At 40.0% G+C, this 20,392-nt stretch overlaps 1 protein-coding gene across 1 annotated transcript in view; it reads right to left on the bottom strand.

Annotated features, from left to right (window-relative positions):
- LOC143041319 (uncharacterized) overlaps positions 1–8,097 on the bottom strand; it is a 30,667-nt gene extending 22,570 nt beyond the window's left edge. Inside the window, exon 1 of the mRNA XM_076213142.1 lies at positions 7,991–8,097. Within this exon, the coding sequence (XP_076069257.1) occupies positions 7,991–8,028 (38 nt within the window). The 5' untranslated portion in view covers positions 8,029–8,097. The remainder of the gene's footprint in view (positions 1–7,990) is intronic.
- Between the last annotated feature and the right edge of the window lie 12,295 nt (positions 8,098–20,392).

Here is a 20,392-nt window from a genome sequence, read left to right as displayed (position 1 = left end):
AACCCTATAAGGACAAGGTTCTCAACCTATTTTCACACGTACCCCGTACTTATGAATTGCTATTGTTTAGCCTCCTGGAGATGACTTCAACACTAAATTTAATCGTTTTGCATCCACTAACTGCTAGTGACTTTCGGCTGGCGGCTCCACTGGTGAACCACCGTGGTCCACTAGGGTTCCATGGACCATAGGTTGAGAACCACTACTATAAGGCAACACTCACAAACACCCCACCATCACGTGCTCGGGCGCGAGAAAACCCTCCTATCATGCAATGAGCTCGTGATGGACACATGGTCAAAGCAGATGCCTAATATCACCAACCACTCGCATAAACAAAAGAATAAAACAATAAGAAAGATAGAAATCAAAACCAAACACAACCACACACCTTTTATAAACAAAATGTAATTTACAATTAGGCTTTGGATAAATATGTGAAGTGCATAAATACAACATTGTAATAGTGCGAGGTCAGTAGTTCTGACCTAGGACGCCCGGAGACCAGCGGGCAGCTGGGGGTCTGACAGACACGGTCTAGCGATTGGGCGTTATCCCAATTGTACTGTGTTGATTAATAGAAGATTATACATACAAGGAAATTTTTAATTCTGGCGCATCCTCCCGACAAAGATACAGTAAAAATGACTTCAGTTGCAATATTGTAGTCTAAGGACATCTCACCAATGTCTCTCACATTCGTATTTAAATTAGGAAATTTGAAAAACAAAAGATCGTAACCGAAGTCATTTCTACTCAAACGAAGTACTAAAAACAAGTAACATGTTAGCGAGAAATGCCTAGTGTGCCGCCACGTTTAACATGCAAATAGGTATATACGTATTCACCTGTATGAAATTGGCAGTTGCCGACAAGTCTGTCCAAAGAAAGACCGCATGTGAGGACGAAGCCTCCCTTATTAGTACGACGTTTACCTCGCCACAACTTTGTCAAGTACATAGTCGTGGTACACACATAACTGAGAATAAACAGGAAGATCTCTCTCTCTCCTCCTTAACCTTTCCCAGGCTCCAATGACCTCACCCACCTCCTTTACCGCGGGCGATCTTCCTATTTATTCTCAGATGTGTGTACCGCGACTATGTACTTGATAAAGCTTGTAGCCAACACGCAAAGTGCCCCCTTAAAAGACTCGCATGACCGCCAAATTTCATGCCTCCGTACCATGTCAAGACTATGGTCACTCCTTAGCACGGCACTTGTACTTATTTATTTTATATTTTTGTATATGTATGCCTTTACCCCAACAATATAATTTCTCTAGTAAATAGAATATTAAAATGTTTCTGTATATCCCGTAACAAGGATATATATGTATAGTACAAAGACTAACTCTGCCATAGGAATGGTGTTAACCAGTACTATGCCGGTCCCAAGCCCGGACAAAAGAAGAGGGTTGCTGTGACAGGTCTAGCAAACCGGCAGTGTAAAACATTTTTTTGCTCGAGAAACGCATAGGCAGCCTCGGAACAGACGGATACACAAGTTGACGACCCAGAAAGAAAATGGACAAAGGACACGGAATACTCTCAAAATCGCAACAATCAACGTTTCTACACTACGCGGGAAAGAAGAAGAATTAGTAACTTTAATGGAGGAAAGGAAAATAACAATACTTGGACTTTGTGAAACCTGTTGGAGTGGGTCTGGAAGAAGAGTGCTCCATCATGATTTTCAATTAATTTATAGTGGAGGTAATGTAAATAAACATGGTGTGGCAATCCTCATATTACCAAACATCGCAGATAGAATAAAAGGCACAAATCAAATCAATGAACGCATTGTAAGCGTCTCCTTGAAAATGGACAAAGGAGTTCTGAAAATAATACAAGTATACGCACCCCAACAAGGAAGGACAGCTCTGGAAAAAGAGGAGTTCTACCAGGCATTACAAGATGAGATGGACTTAACAAACGGAGACACCGTTATCATGGGTGACTTAAATGGCCACGTCGGGGTGGACAGAGACGGATATAATAATGTTGTGGGCGCTTTTGGGATTGGAGATAGAAACAGAGAAGGGGAAAGACTACTTGATTTCTGTGTTTTGAACAATCTCGCTATAATGAACACATATTTTAAACATAAAGACGAGCACAAGTGGACATGGTATCGATGGAATTATGAGAGACAGGAATATACCTATAGATCAATGATTGATATGATAATAACCAATAATAAAACTATCTTCAACGATGTCAAGTCGATACCTTCACTTTCATGTGACTCCGATCACAGAATGGTAATAGGAAAAATAAACTTCATGCAACCTAAAAGTGTCAAAGGACCAATACGAACACGTTTTGCAACTGAAAAGTTAAGCAACCCAGAAGTTGCATTACAACTTGTCCAAAAAGTGAAAGAGAATTACATAGACCCTGATACATGGGATATAAAAATTGAATGGAATAAGTTTAGAGATGGCATAAAGAAAGCATGTGAAGATGTTTTACAAACAAAAACAACGGGAAGAAGAAAGAAAAAGAATACCCCTTGGTGGAATGAAGAAGTAAAAGAGGCCGTAAGACGGAAAAATAAAGCCTTTAGAATTTGGATGAAGACAAGAAGGCCTCAGGATAGGCAAGAATATGTCTTCAGGAGAAATGAAGCAGAGACTATAAAAAGAAAAGCAAAGGAAAACAGCTGGTTGAAGATTGGAGAAGATCTTGAAAGAGATATGAATGGGACAAGGAAACTAATATTTAGTCTTGCAAAGTCGTATAGGAAAGGAAATACGGTACCAACCCATTCTATAAGAGACAAGGATGATAATCTATTAACAGAATCGCATGAAATTAGTCAAAGATGGACAGAGTATTTTGAGGATCTGCTGAACTTCACAGGACAAGATGAAGATGAAAGAGAGTACAACCCAGAATATATGAGGGAAAGAGAAGTGGAAAGCGAAGTGGAAGATACAAGTAGAAATGAATGGAAAATAACAAAGGCAGAACTGAGAGTAGCCGTGGAAAGGATGAAAAATGGGAAAGCACCAGGAGAGGATGAAATTTCAACAGAAATTATAAAGAAAATGGGAAACACCGGACTAGAGTGGATGCTAGAAGTGATAAATATAGCATGGAGAAATAAACAAGTCCCAGATGATTGGACAAAAGCGGTGATATGTCCAATACACAAAAATGGTGACAAAACAGATTGTGGAAACTATAGAGGCATCTCTCTACTATCACACACAGGAAAGATCTATGAAAGGATTTTGGAAAAACGATTAAGAAGCATAGTTGAACATAAAATAAAAGAATCCCAGAGTGGTTTTAGACCAGGACGAGGAACAATCGACAATATCTTTACTCTAAAAATCTTATTGGAAAAATGTTGGGAGTGGGATAGACATAAATGCCTTGGATTTATTGACCTTCAAAAGGCTTTCGATAGAGTACCAAGAGATCAGTTATGGTAAGCTATCAAACACGACGAATACGAGGTACCAGTGAGTTTGATAAAAGCTATCAAGAGTTTATATGAAAATAGTGAAAGTAGAGTAAAGACTGAGAAAAGAGACGGTAAGTGGTTTAGGGTCAAGTGTGGAGTTAGACAAGGCGGAGTGTTATCTCCATTATTGTTTATAATGTACATGGATAGGATAATTAAGGATATTGAAAGAGAGAGAAATATTACCCCACTGGTGCTCGCGTATGCTGACGATATAGCTATAGCTGCAAACAGTTGGGAAGATCTACAAACTGAAATGGACATATGGAATGATGTGCTAAAACAATACAAGATGCAGATGAATGTTACAAAAACGGAAGTAATGTGTGTCGACAGAAGGCGAGTTGAGGGAAGAATCAAAGTTGATGGACAACAACTAAAACAAGTCGAACATTTTAAGTATTTGGGAGTGGAATTCAGTGATAATAACCAGCAGGAGACTGAAATAAACAGCAGGATTACAAAATATAACAACACCCTAAATATTTTGTACCCACTATTAAGAGAAAAAAGCATTCCACTTCAATGCAAGAAGACAATTTATGTCTCAGTGTTAAGACCGGTGTTAACATACGGCAGTGAAGCTTGGTCCCTAAACACTAAATTAAAATGTCGCATTCAAGCAGCCGAAATGAGAGCCCTTAGGATAACAAGAGGAGTGACAAGACGCGATAGATTAAGGAATGAGCGGATAAGACAGGAAATAGGAGTGATGTCAGTGTTGGATATAATAGAAGAGTGGAAGATAAGGTGGTTTGGACACGTTATGAGAATGGAAGATTGGGGGTACCCAAGACAAATGCTGGAATGGGTACCCACAGGTAAAAGACCTGTAGGGAGGCCCAGGACCAGATGGATTAAAGGTGTTGAAGTAGCATTAGAAAGAAGAGACACAAACTTACCAGAAGTAAAAGAAAAAGAGACCTATGAAGATAGAGACGCATGGAGAAGTCTAGTGAAGAGCTGCCGCTGACAGGATTATTCCTACCAGGCGTAGGGTGAGAAAGAAAGGTGAGAAAGTACAAAGACTGTAAATTATTGCATACCAACAACAAATAATTAAGAATCTCATCACCATTGTTGTACATAGTATCGTCGACATTTTGTATAAACAGCAGCAACACTTCGTCAAGGACAGTCATACTTGCTAGGGCTACTCTCTGAACATCGTCCAAAACGAAGGCTTGCGCTCGCACCTGGAGCATTACGCTGCACAAGAGTCGAGAGGGTGGAAGTTGAAACCAATATTCCCACCTCCACTACAGGCACGAACTTCTTACATTCCGCTACGACACCGAAGTGCCTCGTATTCCACGACATCCCTGCAAGCTGGCGGCGTCCCAATACGACCACTTTACCAACTCCAGCCTTAATCCCTTTTCCATCAGGATTCGATGCTTGTGCGAGCAGTATTCAGTGCCACTGTGGTCTAATGAAAAATTTAAGACGTTCCACATACCACCGTGGGAAAAGATCACCATGAACGTCAACATCAACGAAGACCTCCACAAGAAACCGTGTTCGGTGGAAGAACTTCGACAGAAGACCATACAAGTCATCAAGGGGTACGCTGACCACAGGGCACTGTATACGAATGGTTCCAAGTGTGGCCGTAAGACAGGGACAGGGTTATAAATTATAGCTCCACAACCCGGATGATGTTCAAATTGCCGGACCATACGAGCATTTATATTGCCGAACTGTTCGGAATATCTAAAGCGATAGAAAAGGCTCAATCTAACACACATAGTAACTTTGTTATTTTCTCAGATTCTTTGAGTGCATTACAGTCAATTAAGTCAGGTAACCAAATGGGGGATTCTGACCTGGGCAAAATCATTAGTGCACTTTCGACCACCAACAAGTCCAATACTCTCTCTTGGGTTCCCAGTCACATTGGGATCTCCAGGAACGAGAAAGTGGACACGGTGGCCAAACCTGCGTTAGAAAATGACTCTATTATAGATATACCCATAGACATGGGCACTTTCAATTCAATCTTAAGAAAACAATTACACGCCCACTGGGAACATCAGTGGGGCAATCTCCATATCACACATAAACAAAAGGAGCACATAACAGACTGGTCAACATCATACAGAAGCAATAGACGGGAGGAAATCGCCATAGCAAGGCTGAAGATGAATGCCACCTACATCACCCACCTAGATCCTTACACTACTGGTATATTTCCTCCCCAGTGCAACACCTGCAACACTACACTCTCTATAAGACACATACATACACTGTACGAAATACAACACACAGTGCCAGGCGCTTATAAATCATTGCAGACTCAACAATATTCAGTTAAACGTGACAAATCTCTTGGTCAATGACTGTTTCCTTATTGACAAAGTAGTGTTTTATTTGCGCATAACAGGACTCTTGTGGAAACTGTAATGGTAAATTAAACTAGATCGCAGGTTCACACCAAGCTCAATGACCTTGTGGGTCGATAGCCTTAAGATGTATATATATATATATATATATATACATATATATATATATATATATATATCTATATATATATAAACAGATCAATCATGGGATTGACTTTAAATATCCCAGCTATTCTTATGGAAGAATACCAGCCGTTTGCATTATACGATTACTAAAAGTGTGCTTAAGGGAAGGTCATACCACGGCGAACTGAATATGTTCTGACAGGTATATTCCGACAAGATAGCTGTTCTTTAAAGAATAGTACCAGCCGTTAGCACTGAGCACGGAAGTGTTCATTCCAAGTGTGCGTACGGGAACCATACTGCGGCGAACTAAATGTTCTGACAGGTACATTCTGACGAGAACACTACCAGCCGTCGGCACTGAGCACGGAAGTGTTCATTCCAAGTGTGCCTAAGGGAATCATACCACGGCGAGCTCAATGGTGTGTTCTGAATCCCCTCGTGAAAAAGTTCCCATGCCTTCCTCTCCTTGTCACTCGCTTCAGGCTGGACACTTAGCTTACTTCACACAGAGGTAACATTGACGACCCTGGAGAGGAAGCTACATTGGCGACCCGGGAGCAGAGGTAACAATCTAGAACGAGCGAAACGCCATACTAGTAAAGGAGGCCCCGTCCTCACATTTAACCTTTTTGTGTATTTACTTAATTGTAGTATACAGGAAAGGACCAACGCTTGTTGAGTCCCGTCTCCTACTCTCCAACTTTTATCCTACCTCGCCTAAAAATCATGTACAGTTCCAACTTGATCTATATCCTTGATGTTCAATTATCACAATTAGATTTCAATTCATGCATTGTTCGAGCTTGGGTTATATCACCTTATAAAGGGATTATCGCACTGAGCTATTTTCCTTCTACGTCCTACCTCCAATCTCCATTTGAATAACTAGAATATGACCTCGCTTACAGTAATCTAGACTTTTCTAAGAACATTTCATTTCGGAAAGATAGTTTGAGGGTTAGAGATTTGAAAAATAAGATATTGTAACCAAAGTCTTTACTCAAACAAACTCTCAACTGTCGGTGCTGGCGAAGCCCGTGGAAGCTGAGTGTGATAATGCCTTAAGGCTTAAGCTATTCTAAGTATTTCTGCACCGACATGGAATCCTGCATTTCTTCACATTTTTAGAATGAATGAGTGAATACATGTATTTCCGAAATTAGAACATCAGAAGAGGAATTACCTCGCAGATTTGCACACTGGTAGGCATTTATCATCAATTAACTTTGATTACAACACCTGCAACATATTGGCACGTTCCAGAGTTTGCGCATGCGCATGAGATATGATCTTGTTTATATTTATAAATTGATAACATATTTTCACATATCAGTAACTGATAGTAAACACGAAGATATGCATACGAATGGACTTAGTAACTATGTAGTGAGCGCTGAAACAAATAATTGTTTTAAGAGAAGATGAAATAACTTTATGGAAAGAGGTGACAGGTGGTAAGGGACATGGAACAACCTAGTTTTGGCCTTGCAGTCTCTTCCATTCTTATGTTCTTATATAGTGGCTTTTCACTGTATGGGTCAAAAGTTGATTAAAAAAGAGAAACCCTGATCCATCCAAGACTAGAATATGCATCAGTGGTATGAGCCCCACACATAGTCAAATGTATAAGCAAGATCGAGAGAATACAAAGGGCAGCTACCAAACTGGGTCTGTCAACTTTGAAAGATCGAAGAGAAAGAGGTGATGTGACAATATTCAGTATTAAAGTATTGTGTGTGTGTGTGTGTGTGTGTGTGTGTGTGTGTGTGTGTGTGTGTGTGTGTGTGTGTGTGTGTGTGTGTGTGTGTGTGTGTGTGTGTGTGTGTTGCCATATCTAAACTCTGAACTCTCATCTAGGAAGGTAATAGCTATCGATCACGAATCCACCACATGGTCCAAGACTATGTTGGTGAAACACGCACACACACACACACACACACACACACACACACACACACACACACACACACACACACACACACACACACACACACACACACACACACATACACACACACACACAAACTTGGAGGAGTTATACTTACAAGACCCTCCTGAAGGAGATAAGGATTTCGCGCCCCATATTCGTCGTCTCCCTCGGCGCAGAGCGTGGGCCACGCCGAGAAAAACTGATACGAAAGTCAAGGTAGCTCCTGGTGGCAGTCCAAGCGGTCAAACCAAGTAAAAGCTGCTCGTCGAAGCTGCTGCTGCCGCTCTAGCGCCGGCAGGAACTCCGCAACAGCTGTCCGTTTCCGGGGAATTAACTGGCAACTAACGTGTTAGTCATCAACGTGGTGGTCAATGGACCGAAGAGAAGAGGTGGATCTCTATCAAGGAGGTCATCTCTCTACTTTGTATACATGACGAAATGAAGACCCAGGAGAATGTCTTTGCATGCGACTCAGGACTTTGTAAACATGAACTGATGACCCAGAAGAACATCTTCGCATGCGACTCCGAACTAGACTGAAAAGAAGAAGTAGATACCTGTCAAAGAGGTCGTGGTCGTCTCTCTACTTCGTGCACATGACAAATTGAAGACCCAAAAGAACATTTTTGCATGCAACTCCGAACTGGACCGATGATGTGGATCTCTGGAAAGGAGATCGATTTCCTACTCAGAACTGGACAGTCATCATAACTATCTTGTTGGACTTCTTTATGATTTTGTTAATACTCCCCACTCCGGCGCAGAATATCAATTATATTTTGTTTCTTATTCTTGCTAGCTACTATGATGCCTTTTACAGCCCTTACACTCTTATCCTTTCTCTTTCTAGCTTTATTTCTTGTTTCCGTGGTGTCCTCCTGAACAGGTACGGGCCTGGGAAGCCCACCATATAAGAGGAGGTGGATCCCCTGCAAGGAGATCTTCTTTTTATTTCGTAAACACGTGGAACTGAAGACTCAAAAGAATGCCTTTGGATATTGTTGTTCTTTTGGATTGTAGTCTACCAACGTTTCTAACCTTGTGAATGATCTCACGCCGTTGTCGTGCGGTATCTTATATTTCATGTATTGGTCTAGTGAGTCGAACGTATTCATAGTTTGGTTAATATTATGGTCCTTTCTTTATATCAGTAGGTTCCAAACTGCAGTCCGTGTACCACAAGTGATATGTGAGGGCCCAATAAGGGGTACGCGAACACTTTCGGGGTTATGTGCGATTTTCAGTAGTTGGTTATTTGGTTGCCAACAACTGAAAACATGTCCTGTAGTGGCCCACTGGCACAGCCAGTTCTCCACCTGTTTTTGTTGGTGTTGGTTCATTTGTGTGCTCTACTTAAGAATAAATTGATATCTGATCGATTTTTTCTGGAACCAGGTGGTACGTGGCGATGGTACAGGACCTCCACGTGGTATTCAACCAGAAAGAAATTGGGAATCACTGTTTAGTATCCTTTGCAAACTGCAAAACTGCATCGTGTTCAAATAGGACGTAATTCTATAGTTTTTATCGTCTTCATAATTTTTATTTACTTCTTTTATTGTTCTTTTCCCACCTTTTCTCCTGCTTCGGTTTCTTTTCCCGTTAAATTATTTTGTAAGTGTATTTTTTTTTCATAGCCCAGATATGCTAAGTCAGTACTGCTCCTTTTTTCGTAGTTTAAGATATCAGTTAATCAATCACTCATTTCGAGTCTACCACTGAACTAAGGTTTCCCTCATGCCATCCTATGATTCACGTCACTTCTACAAATTTCTCTATCTCATCTCCCCATTTTCTGTCTAGTGTCCCTCTTGCACGCATCCCATCTCGCGGCGTCCATTCAGTAATACACTTGCTCCATCGCTCATCGTTCTTTCGTGCTAACTTACCTGCCCAACTCCACTTCCTCTCTTTTATCGCAATATCTTTCACTCCAGTCTGCTCTCTCACCCAACTTGCCCTCTTCATCTGTGCACTCCTTGGCTTGATCTCCATTGCCTTCGTAAGTTTCCAAGTCTCATATCCGTAGATTATGGCTAGCATTACACACTGATCGTAAACTTTACTTTACAGACATAAAGGTAAAGAGCCTCTCATGATCTTATATTAAAAAAAAAAAAAAAAATCCAACCAACTGTTATATATATATTTTTTTTCATTCTCAAGATCTTTAGTCACTTTAGCATCTGACCTAAATAATTATACTCTTCAACTTCTTCAAAACTCTCACCATCGATTATAATCCCTTTATTTTGAACTTTTGAGTTGAACATTATTTTGTTTTTACTCTTATCTTTAAACATACTTTGAGACTTTCCTTGTTCAAATCACTCAGCATATCTTCTAGATCTTCTTCTATTTCTGAAATAAGAATAATGTCATCCACTAATTTTAAGTGATTAGAATGTTCACAATTAATCTTCGAACATTTACCTTCCCAACTCAATCTTCTGAAAATCTCTTCCAAGCAAACTGTAAATAGCTTGAGTGAAATTATATCGCCACCTTTACTCTATTTGCAAATAGAGTAAAATAATTAAAACAAAATGTTAATAAAATGCATTTATAAACATTGATTTTTGGAAAGGTATGCGGTAGGAGTAAGTTGAAGGTAAATGTGGATAAAAGCAGGATGTGATGTACAAGGGTAAAGGATGGCAGTGAGTTGGAAATAAGTCTGAAAGGAGAGAGGCTGGAGGAAGTGGATAGCTTTAGGTATCTGGGGTCGCATGTGGCAGGGAAGGGAGGAATGGAGGTGGAGGTAAATTGTAGATTGAGAGAAGCAAGTAGATGTCTTGAGGAATGGATACAAAGAGATTGTATGAAAGGGTGATTGGAATTTAAGAGACAGAGAGAAAAAGTTTAAATGTGTTTGAGATGAAATGTAACAGCGATGTCAGTTATGAAGCTGTTGACAATTTGACTAGAGCGATTGAAATCTGCCATTTCATCCTACTCTCAATGGTGATCCCCGTTTTCGTTTTTTTTTCTATATGTTGTCGCCATTTACTTTGAGTTTAATTTGCATCCTACTCTAGCAGTTGATATATATATATATATATATATATATATATATATATATATATATATATGCATATATATATATATATATATATATATAAATACTGTATATATGTTATTCTGCACATTATATTTTCATTTTCGATTGATTACGTCGCGTTTGTGTGCTTGGTAACACCAAAAGTGTTACCTGCTAGGTTTTTATAGAATTTGATGGTATATACATGATCGTTTCACTTATATGAATGCGGTATTCAAATTAATATAATAATATGTTATTCAATTACACTGACGTTGTGAACAAACGTGGCACTGATAAAGGTAAGATACAAGTTTAGTGAAAAAAAATTAATATGACTGTTGAACGCAGCACACTTTTGCATCCACTCATCACTACAAAGGTAATATGAATTAAAGAGCTGTACTGTGATATTCTCATTTATTATTTTCTGTAATCATTCTATTGACATTCATTCCCACAGGTCCCCCCAGATCGTTGGGGAGATGTAGGCATAAGTGCATAACTTCAATGATTAATTACTGAAAAGTACACATTTGCGACGGAAATGATGTACACCACATTTCTCACTGGAAACATAAGTCTCATATCAAAATCGTTGGTTGGGTGAAACTGTAAATTGTTCATTGGGTCTATTACTGTAAAGTTGCAGGTAGTCTTATCACAGAATCGAACACAAACATTGATTGCAATGGCGCTGAGATTAATTTTGTAGCAAGGTTATTCTTCCAAAATGCTTATGTTTTAACACTTATCATTGGAAAATTACCGATCCGCTTTTCTCTTCGTAACTGCACAATGCATTTGGATAAGCCAATTGTTAATCCGCGATTATAGGTTGTGATTGAAATTATTGCTTTGTAATTTTGGTGTATTCAACATTGTCAGCACCTGCCAAAGAATCCGATGCTTCTTGAATTTGTGCCATAATCATGATTTAATGGTGAGACATTCATAACCACAATTATTATCTTTTATGGAAAATGAATTAGGTGAGTGAAGGCTTGTGTTCCTGGCCAGGGTTGAACAGTATGAGTAAAGCTAGATTATAGATATAAGGGTGAGGTATATACGCAGTTCTTTACTAAAGAACTAAAGACTTTAGGTAGTCAGGCAGTAAGGCCAAGCAGGGAATTTGTGTGGCAGAAAGACCGATTTGTTAAGGGGTCCAAGGGCCACATTCCCTGGTTAGGTAGGTTAGTTCCCAGCTATGCAAGGCACTTCTCTTCCAACCTTAGAAATGAGTTCAGGACACCTTGAGAAATTTAAAAATGAAGTTAACATATCAGTTTTTTATGTAGGAGGGAGAAAATTGGACTTTTATGGTTACTACAACCGCTGCCATGTTTGCATGGTATTTGTCATAAATGGCAGATGCTTTGCCTGCATCATCACTGTTTGCTCATCTGCTTGATGACTACCCACCAGACATAAGGTTCACAAGCTGGAGTTTCAAACTTAGGCAGGATAGGTTAGGTTAGGTTAGGAAGAATTCTGTAACTGATGTCACATTGTCTCACTGATTTTATTATTATTATTATTATTATTATTATTTTTTAATATAAATCACATATGCCTTGACAAGGCACTAAAGATGCTAGTTTGATATAGATGATACTATTTTCAGTGTATAGTCATTTGAGATTGGTCCTCTATTTTCACCTGACAATGGTCATCGAGCCTGTCGAGTAATCTTATCTCATGCCTTCTCCCAGTTGTGACTGACAGACTGCTTCTGCAATTTCTTGAACTACGTGGATGGGGAGGTTAGAATCAAGTTTTATTTGTTTATTTTCAGTTAAGCTGTAGATAACAATATTACCAATAAGGTTTATGGTTGAAAATTTGGTAAATTTTTAGAAGTACACACCTACACAATATAGCAGAAAAGTAGATAATAATTTGGTAAATTATAATACATTAACATAACATTCATTATTCTTGGTGGAAATAAATAATAGAAAAGGTTGCTAAAGTTATTAACAAACATAGTCGCTATGACTACTTGAGGGACCATCCCCAAAAATAGATACAGCTTAGATAACACACTTTTAGAGAAAACTGAGTGCGAGAGAGACTTGGGAGTTCTAGTGAGTCTGGACTTTAAAACCAGGAAACAGTGCATTAGTGCCAGGAATAAAGCTAATAGAGCATTAGGTTTCATTGTGAGGATGGTAACGAATAGAAATGCTGAGATAATTATAAAACTCTATGTAGCGATAGTTAGACCCATCCTTGACTATGCGGTACAGTTTTGGTCTCTGTCCTACAAAATGGACATCAATTCACTAGAATCAGTACAGAGAAGAATGACCAAAATGATACATGGACTCAGAAATTTGCCTTACTAAGAGAGGCTTAGGCACCTTAACTTACACTCTCTGGAAAGATGCAGACTGCAGGGTGATCTAATAGAGGTATTCAAGTGCAGTGGCGGCCCCCCCAACTGAAATGAGCAAATTGAAAATTTAAAACACTCATTTAAATAATTTTATTAAGTGGAATTTTTAATTGCCAGGGCTAAAGATTTGTCAGCCATCAGTGCTAGCTCAACCATTAACCCCCTCCCCTTCTGAAATGAGGATGATATATGTGTATTATCATATTACTATTAGCCCCCCCCAAAATTTGCTCAGCCCCCCCTTAGCCTCCCCAACTAAAAATTCCTGGCACCGCCGCTGTTCAAGTGGATCAAAGGCTTTAACAAGGGTGATGCAAACAAGGTCATCATATTAAGACAAAAGGGCAGGATTCGCAGTAATGGTTATAAACTGGGCAAATTTAAATTTAAAAAGGAAATAGTCAAGAATTGGTTTACTAATAGGGTGGTCGACGAATGGAATAAACTTAGTAACCATCTAGTAAGTGCTGAAACTGTCAGTTGGTTTAAGAGACGATTAAACAACTTTATGGATGGGGATGACAGTTGGTGATGGATACGGAGCTGCCTAGTGTAGGCCTTATGGTCTCTTGCAGTCTCCTTCATTCTTATGTTCTTATGTTCTTAGAAACTGTATGTAGATTATGAAACATTATATGATAATTGTATGGATTTTTAAAAAGTACATCAATATAAAAAGGAGAATGTTAGTGATGTCCATATACATTTAGAAAATAATCTAATTTGTGGAATGAATATATAATAGGCTCATGGGCTGGTAGTAGTCAGTATGCAAATGCATTCACATGTGGATTCTGTATTTTGTGTAATTCTTTACAGATAACAGGTGTACAGAAAGGAAGACCACCCAATAGGCATCCTTGTACAGGGTGCGGCAACATAACTTCCTTTTTTATAATGCGTGGCAATCTGGCTGTAGAAGTAGTAGCGGGGTGGGCGTGGTTTCATTTGACAGGGCCGTTCTGAAAGTTTTCTTGGAAATACAGTCAGTCGCTATCATGCGTTGGAGTAGTGAGGAGCGTGCGTTTGCCGTCGAAGCTTACTTTTCGAATCGTCAGTCTGTTATTGCAACCCAGCGCGCCTTTCGAAATCGTTTCAATGTAGCCCCGAGAGGCCCTGTTCCGGACCGGAAATCAATTGTTACATGGGTCACTACGTTCAGGCAAACTGGGAGTACTACACGACGAAGAACTGGAGTACCTCGGCCCATCAGATCACCTGAGAACATTGAGGCAGTGAGAGCTTCAGTCTTGCAATCCCCATGGCGTTCTGCGCGCAAACATGCCTCTGCCCTTGGACTTTCTGATCGTTCAGTGAGGCGAATACTTCACGATGACCTTCATTACCATCCTTACAAGATGGCGATTGTGCAGGAACTCTCCGTACGTGATTTCACTTCACGAAGGAACGCATGTGAGGCACTTCTCGAAAACGTTCCTGAAGACGCTATTGTTTACTTTAGTGATGAAGCACATTTTCATTTGACTGGATGCGTCAACAAACCAAACATGCGCTACTGGGCTGACACCAATCCCCATGAATTGCATGAAAGGCCTTTGCATTCACCTAAAGTCACAGTGTGGTGTGCAATTTCCTCCATTGGAATTGTTGGTCCTTGGTTTTTTGAAGAAAATGAGGTCACAGTGACAGTGAATTCAGACCGGTATGTAAACATGTTGGAGGAATATTTTTTTCCACGAATTGAAGAATTGGACCTAGGGGATATTTGGTTTCAACAGGACGGAGCAACGGCTCACACTTCAAGGGCATCGATGGCTGTTTTGAGGGAACATTTTCCGGAGCGCCTCATTTCAATAAGGGGCGATTTGGAGTGGCCAGCCCGTTCCCCCGATTTGTCCCCTTGTGATTTTTATTTGTGGGGATATTTGAAATCCCGTGTTTATGTCAACCGCCCAAGAAGCCTACCAGACTTGAAGGCCAACATCCGAGAAGAAATTGCCAATATACCCGCTGATACGCTGGTGAGGGTCATGGCAAACACCCGAAATCGGTATATGCAGTGTATGGACAATGGGGGACGTCACCTACCTGATATGATTTTCAAAACTGTGTGAAACAAAACTTTAAATATGTACTATAATTATGAAACAAAATTAAAACCTTTCTGATTTATACATCTTGTTTTATTGCCTTTTTGAAAAAGGAAGTTATGTTGCCGCACCCTGTATAAATGGCTGACAACTCTGGGAGAGGAGGAAGAGGATCAAACTGGTTGGGAAGAGGTGGAGGAGGGTGGAGAGGAAGAGGAAATTACAGAGGTAACGGAGAATGGAAAGGAAGAGGACAATGGAGAGGTGGTAGAGGAAGTGGAGGTAAGTATGGAAGCTGTTTTTGTTAGAGGATGGCAAATTGATACTTTAGTTTGGGATAATACCTAAGAAATTTATTGTAGATGGTTAAACTTACCATTATTATTATTATTAATTTATTTTGTTCCTGTATTTATTTATGTATCTATTACTATTTTATTTTTTCTTATTTCAGGTAGCTACTTTTTCTTATCTTCCACTCCACTCAGAAACTCTTCACAAGGTTCTGATACTGGAAGTGATACTCAGCCACAATGTTCTGCACAACATCAGCGTTGTGGTACTCCCCCAGGTAGGCGTAGCTCCTCCTTGGGGATCGGTGCCATCTGGGTAGAGCTGATGGCCAGGGGTAGTTGCTGCTGATTGGCCCCCAACTCTTGGGGTTGGGGGGTGGTCCCACGACGTAGACGTTGCAGCTCCAGGACTGGGAAAACCCAGTTTCGGCTGTGGCCTTCCTTGGGGAGACGGGACTGCTCGGACAGACAGTCTAGGGAATGACAACAACAACAACAACATCAGCGTTGTTTTACTTCAGTGTTACTACTAATCCCCTGCCCATACAATGGTTGGAAGTTGTATATAAAAGAGGTGAATGAATAGAAGCAGAAGAAAGGGTATTGAACAATAGAAAGAAAAGGTGAGTGAGGCAGTGGCTGTAAAGAGGAGTGCATAGGAGGAAGAAATGAGCATCCATACGAGAGATGTAGAGTGTAGGAAGCAAAGCAAATGGTGAGTGAAAACTGAACATATTAACTTGTAATATACAGGATATGGTATTCTATACTATCACCGTTGACCAGTTTTTCAATTATAGAGGTGGTAAAAGAGAGATTTATGGAGGGCAGCAGAAGTGAGGGATAGTAAAACTTCAGTAGTGATCAGCATTACTCTGAGCAGAAATTAGTCTCCAGTCATAAAATAATGTGAAAAACAGGGATAGATTTGATAGATTTAATTGATAACATTTGATATATTTATTTCAGTTTGATAATGCAGTTGCCTGTGCAGCTGCAGATGGCATCTCCAGCTGCAAAGAAGGGGCTGCAGAAGAGAAGAGTCGATGTTCAGCTTGTTGATACAAGCAAATTTAAGGTGAGTGAGAAATATTTTGTATAGAAAAACATCCTAAAAAAATCCTATATTACCTGTCTTGTACTGTAGTTTTCCCATGTATATTTACATACATATATCAAAGGCTTTTTCCCCCCTTACAAGGGAGGTAGCCAAAAAACAAAGGCATAAAATCCACTCCCACCTTTTCCATCCCTGCATACTCCACTCCCATTCACCCCATTCCCTCCCTCTTATCTTGGCTCCTACTGAATGATGGGTCATCCCTGCATCTCGCCCATTGCCCTGGATCAGAAGCAGTGTCACAAGACACAGCACATCCACAGCAAGGCCACTTCATTAAATCAGTGACCCCCCTCTATGTCCCTTCATGCAGAAGCAGAGAAGAAATGGGGAGAAATCCCTTTGGGCTACGTCAAATTATTTTTTCACACATACTCCCTTAACCCCCATCTTCCACCCACACCCTTAACCCCCATCTTCCACCCACTCCCTTAACCCCCATCTTCCACCCACTCCCTTAACCCCCATCTTCCACCCACTCCCTTAACCCCCATCTTCCACCCACTCCCTTTCATTCATCACAGTATCATTCATACACAACCATTCTCCATTCACTCCTATCTTCTCCCATCCTTCCCCAATAGACATTCCCCTCTTTCCCAATGCCCTTTTTACCCCATCCATCCATCTCATCCTAGGTTGCCCCCTCATGTTCACTCTTTCTACCTCTTCCTTCCACACCTCTTCTACTAATCTTTCTTCACTTGTTCTTTCCATGTGTCCAAATCATCCCAGTACTCTTTCATCAACACTATCTCCCAACTCCCTTTCCACCCCTGTTCTCACCTCCACATTTCTCACTCTATCCAGCCTAGTAACCCCTATCATACTTCTCAGGCATCTCATCTCAAACAAATTCAAACTCCTCTCCTATGTTTCATGTTTCTACCCCATACAGTACTGTTGGCACAATCACTCCTTCATACAATCTCCTCTTGGCATCCATTCCATTCCCAGGTGTCTATTTCTCATTACACTTTTTAATCCACCAAGGCATTTGGTTGCTTCTCTCAGTCTACATTCTACCTCCACCCCCACTCCTCCCTTTCCTGCCACATTTGCACCCAAGTATCTAAAACTATCCACTTCCTCCAGTCTCTCTCCCTTAATACTCACTTCCAGTCTGCTGCCACTTTCTCCCCTTGTACATCTCATCACCTTACTTTTACCCACATTTATCTTCAACTTTCTCCTTTTGCACACCTTTCCAAACTCTGCCATTAACTGGCTTGTCTCCCACTTTTCTCCATTTTCTTTAACCATCTCCAATCCCTGACTCACTATCAGATGCCAAAAAACACTTGAAGGTGAGCCTAGAGATCAGTTATGGTGTTCATATTAATAGCGAGGCAGAAAGTGAGGCTTCAAAACCTGAAACACAATCTGAGAAATATCATAATCACCTACTACATATATTGACTCTCTCCCCATCAGTGGTGTAGCAACTGTTTTTGCCGCCCAGGGCGGGTGTAAGGCGGGGGGGGAGTAAAATGATTCTTTGATATAAAGCAGGAATACTTAACTTAAAATATTTATCTTCATTGGATATAAAACTGGGACGTGTCTAAAGCAAAAGTTCCTAGCCTAGGATTTTTTCCTAACCTAGGAATTTTGTTTAAAACTTAGGAATATAAAATTTGCCTAGCCATCAATCCTACAACATGGCTGCCACCATAGACCAACACAAATATGTTAGTTAATTTGTGCCATTTTATATCAATAAATAAAATAGAGTCATATCTTACTGGTTTTGGGTTTTACCGGCACTCGTATTTACGTAAATTCACATCATTGTTGTGTCATATTTTAATTTATTTTAGAATAGCTGACAAAATGGCTGAAAGCTAGAATAACGTCTAAAGCGAATGTAGGTTAGGAAAGCATTCATAGGCTAAGAAAATTTGCTTTAGACACAGTCCTGATGTTACAGTTGAAAAATCTGTTTAAAAATAGTACCATATTACAACCTTAAAAACTCATTTTGGTATAAAATTAAAGATTTTTTTTTAGATTTTTATTATTCTTATTATTTTTTTTTCTATTTTTTATTTTTCACCCCATCAACATTCCGCCCCCTGGCGGACTGCCCCCCCCCCTTGCTGTGCCACTGCTCCCCATACTAAATTAAAGATACCACAAGTTTTTTTCAAACTACAACATGTATGGTGAGAAAAAGCTGTTTACTAAAACCAGAATTTGGAATCCCTCTAAAGATTCCAGTCATGAGCAAAGGAAAAGTGGCATCAGAAGAGCACAAAGATTTAGTTGGAAGATTCTATGAGTCAGATGAGGTTAGCTGTATGTGTCCTGGCCAAAAGGATTGTGTGAAAATCACCAGTGCTGAAGGTGCAAAAGCATCTGGCTCTTGGGAGTTTAAGAGATATATTTGAAGTAGAAAAAATGATAAGAATCTTAAAATAGGATTCTCCACATTTGGTAGATTATGTCCTTCATATTGTGTGCTTGCTGGTAGTGGTGGGATTAATTTTCTTTGTGTCTGTACACATCGTCAAAACCCAAAATTACAGTTGGCTGCATTGGGAGAAAAAGGTCTCTCATACAAAGATCGTATAGATTATAGTGTCTGCAGTACAGAAAAAGAAGCTTGCATGATGCAAATTTGCAAAGACTGCCCAAGAGAACAAGTGTTCTGAACTTTCTTGAGTTGCTTGACAATGTTAAATCAGCTCCAAATGAAATATCTTACAAGCAATGGGTGACTGCTGACTGCTTTACATTGGTAAACAAAGTGGAGCCACTTCATGAATACTTATCATCATTAAGCAAGAAAATATCCTGCATGGTTCATGATCATTTTGTTGCACAGCAGCAAGCACAGTACTTAAAAACAGTTGAAAGAAACAGTACACCTCAGAACGAGGCAGTTATAGTTGGCGATTTCTCAGAAAATTATTCTTTATTTGTCCAAGATGCTGTTCAGGGATTTCACTGGGACAACACACAGTGTACAGTTCACCCTTTTGTCACCTTTTATAGATCGCCTGAAGACCAAGAACTTGACCATTTCAGTGTCTGTTTCTTATCTAAATCACTAAAACACAATACTGTAATGGTTTACTTATTTCTAAAACAGCTTGTGGACTATGTCAGATTCAGATGCCCACAACTGAAGGAGGTGTGCTATTTTTTGGATGGATGGGCTGGCCAATACAAGAACAGATACAACTTCACAAATGTCTGTTACCATGAAGAGGATTTTGGTTTGTCTTGTGAATAGCATTTTTTTGGTACATCTCATGGCAAAGATGCATGTGATGGGATTGGCAGAACAGAGAAGAGAGCTACTGCTCGTGCCAGTTTGCAGAGAACTACAGAGAGGCAAATTCTTACACCAGAAAACCTGTTTCAGTTCTGTGAAGAACACTTGAACATGACAATAGAATTTTTCTTTGTAACCACATTTGATTTGAAAGATGCAGAACAATGGTTTGAACATTGATTCCATGACTGTGTGGCTATTCAGGGAACTCAGAAATATGCGAGTCCTGCATGGGCTCCTAATCTCAGTGAGACACACCACAACACCCTTCAAATCATACAAAACAAAGCCCTAAAAACAATTACAGGCTGCACAAATACAACACCTACAGA

This window comes from Oratosquilla oratoria, chromosome 30, assembly GCF_046742065.1.
Source record: "Oratosquilla oratoria isolate Oo_2021 chromosome 30, ASM4674206v1, whole genome shotgun sequence".
Lineage (NCBI taxonomy): Eukaryota > Metazoa > Arthropoda > Malacostraca > Stomatopoda > Squillidae > Oratosquilla > Oratosquilla oratoria.
Note: the sequence above shows the minus strand (reverse complement) of the source record. Positions and strands in the feature narration are given on the sequence as shown.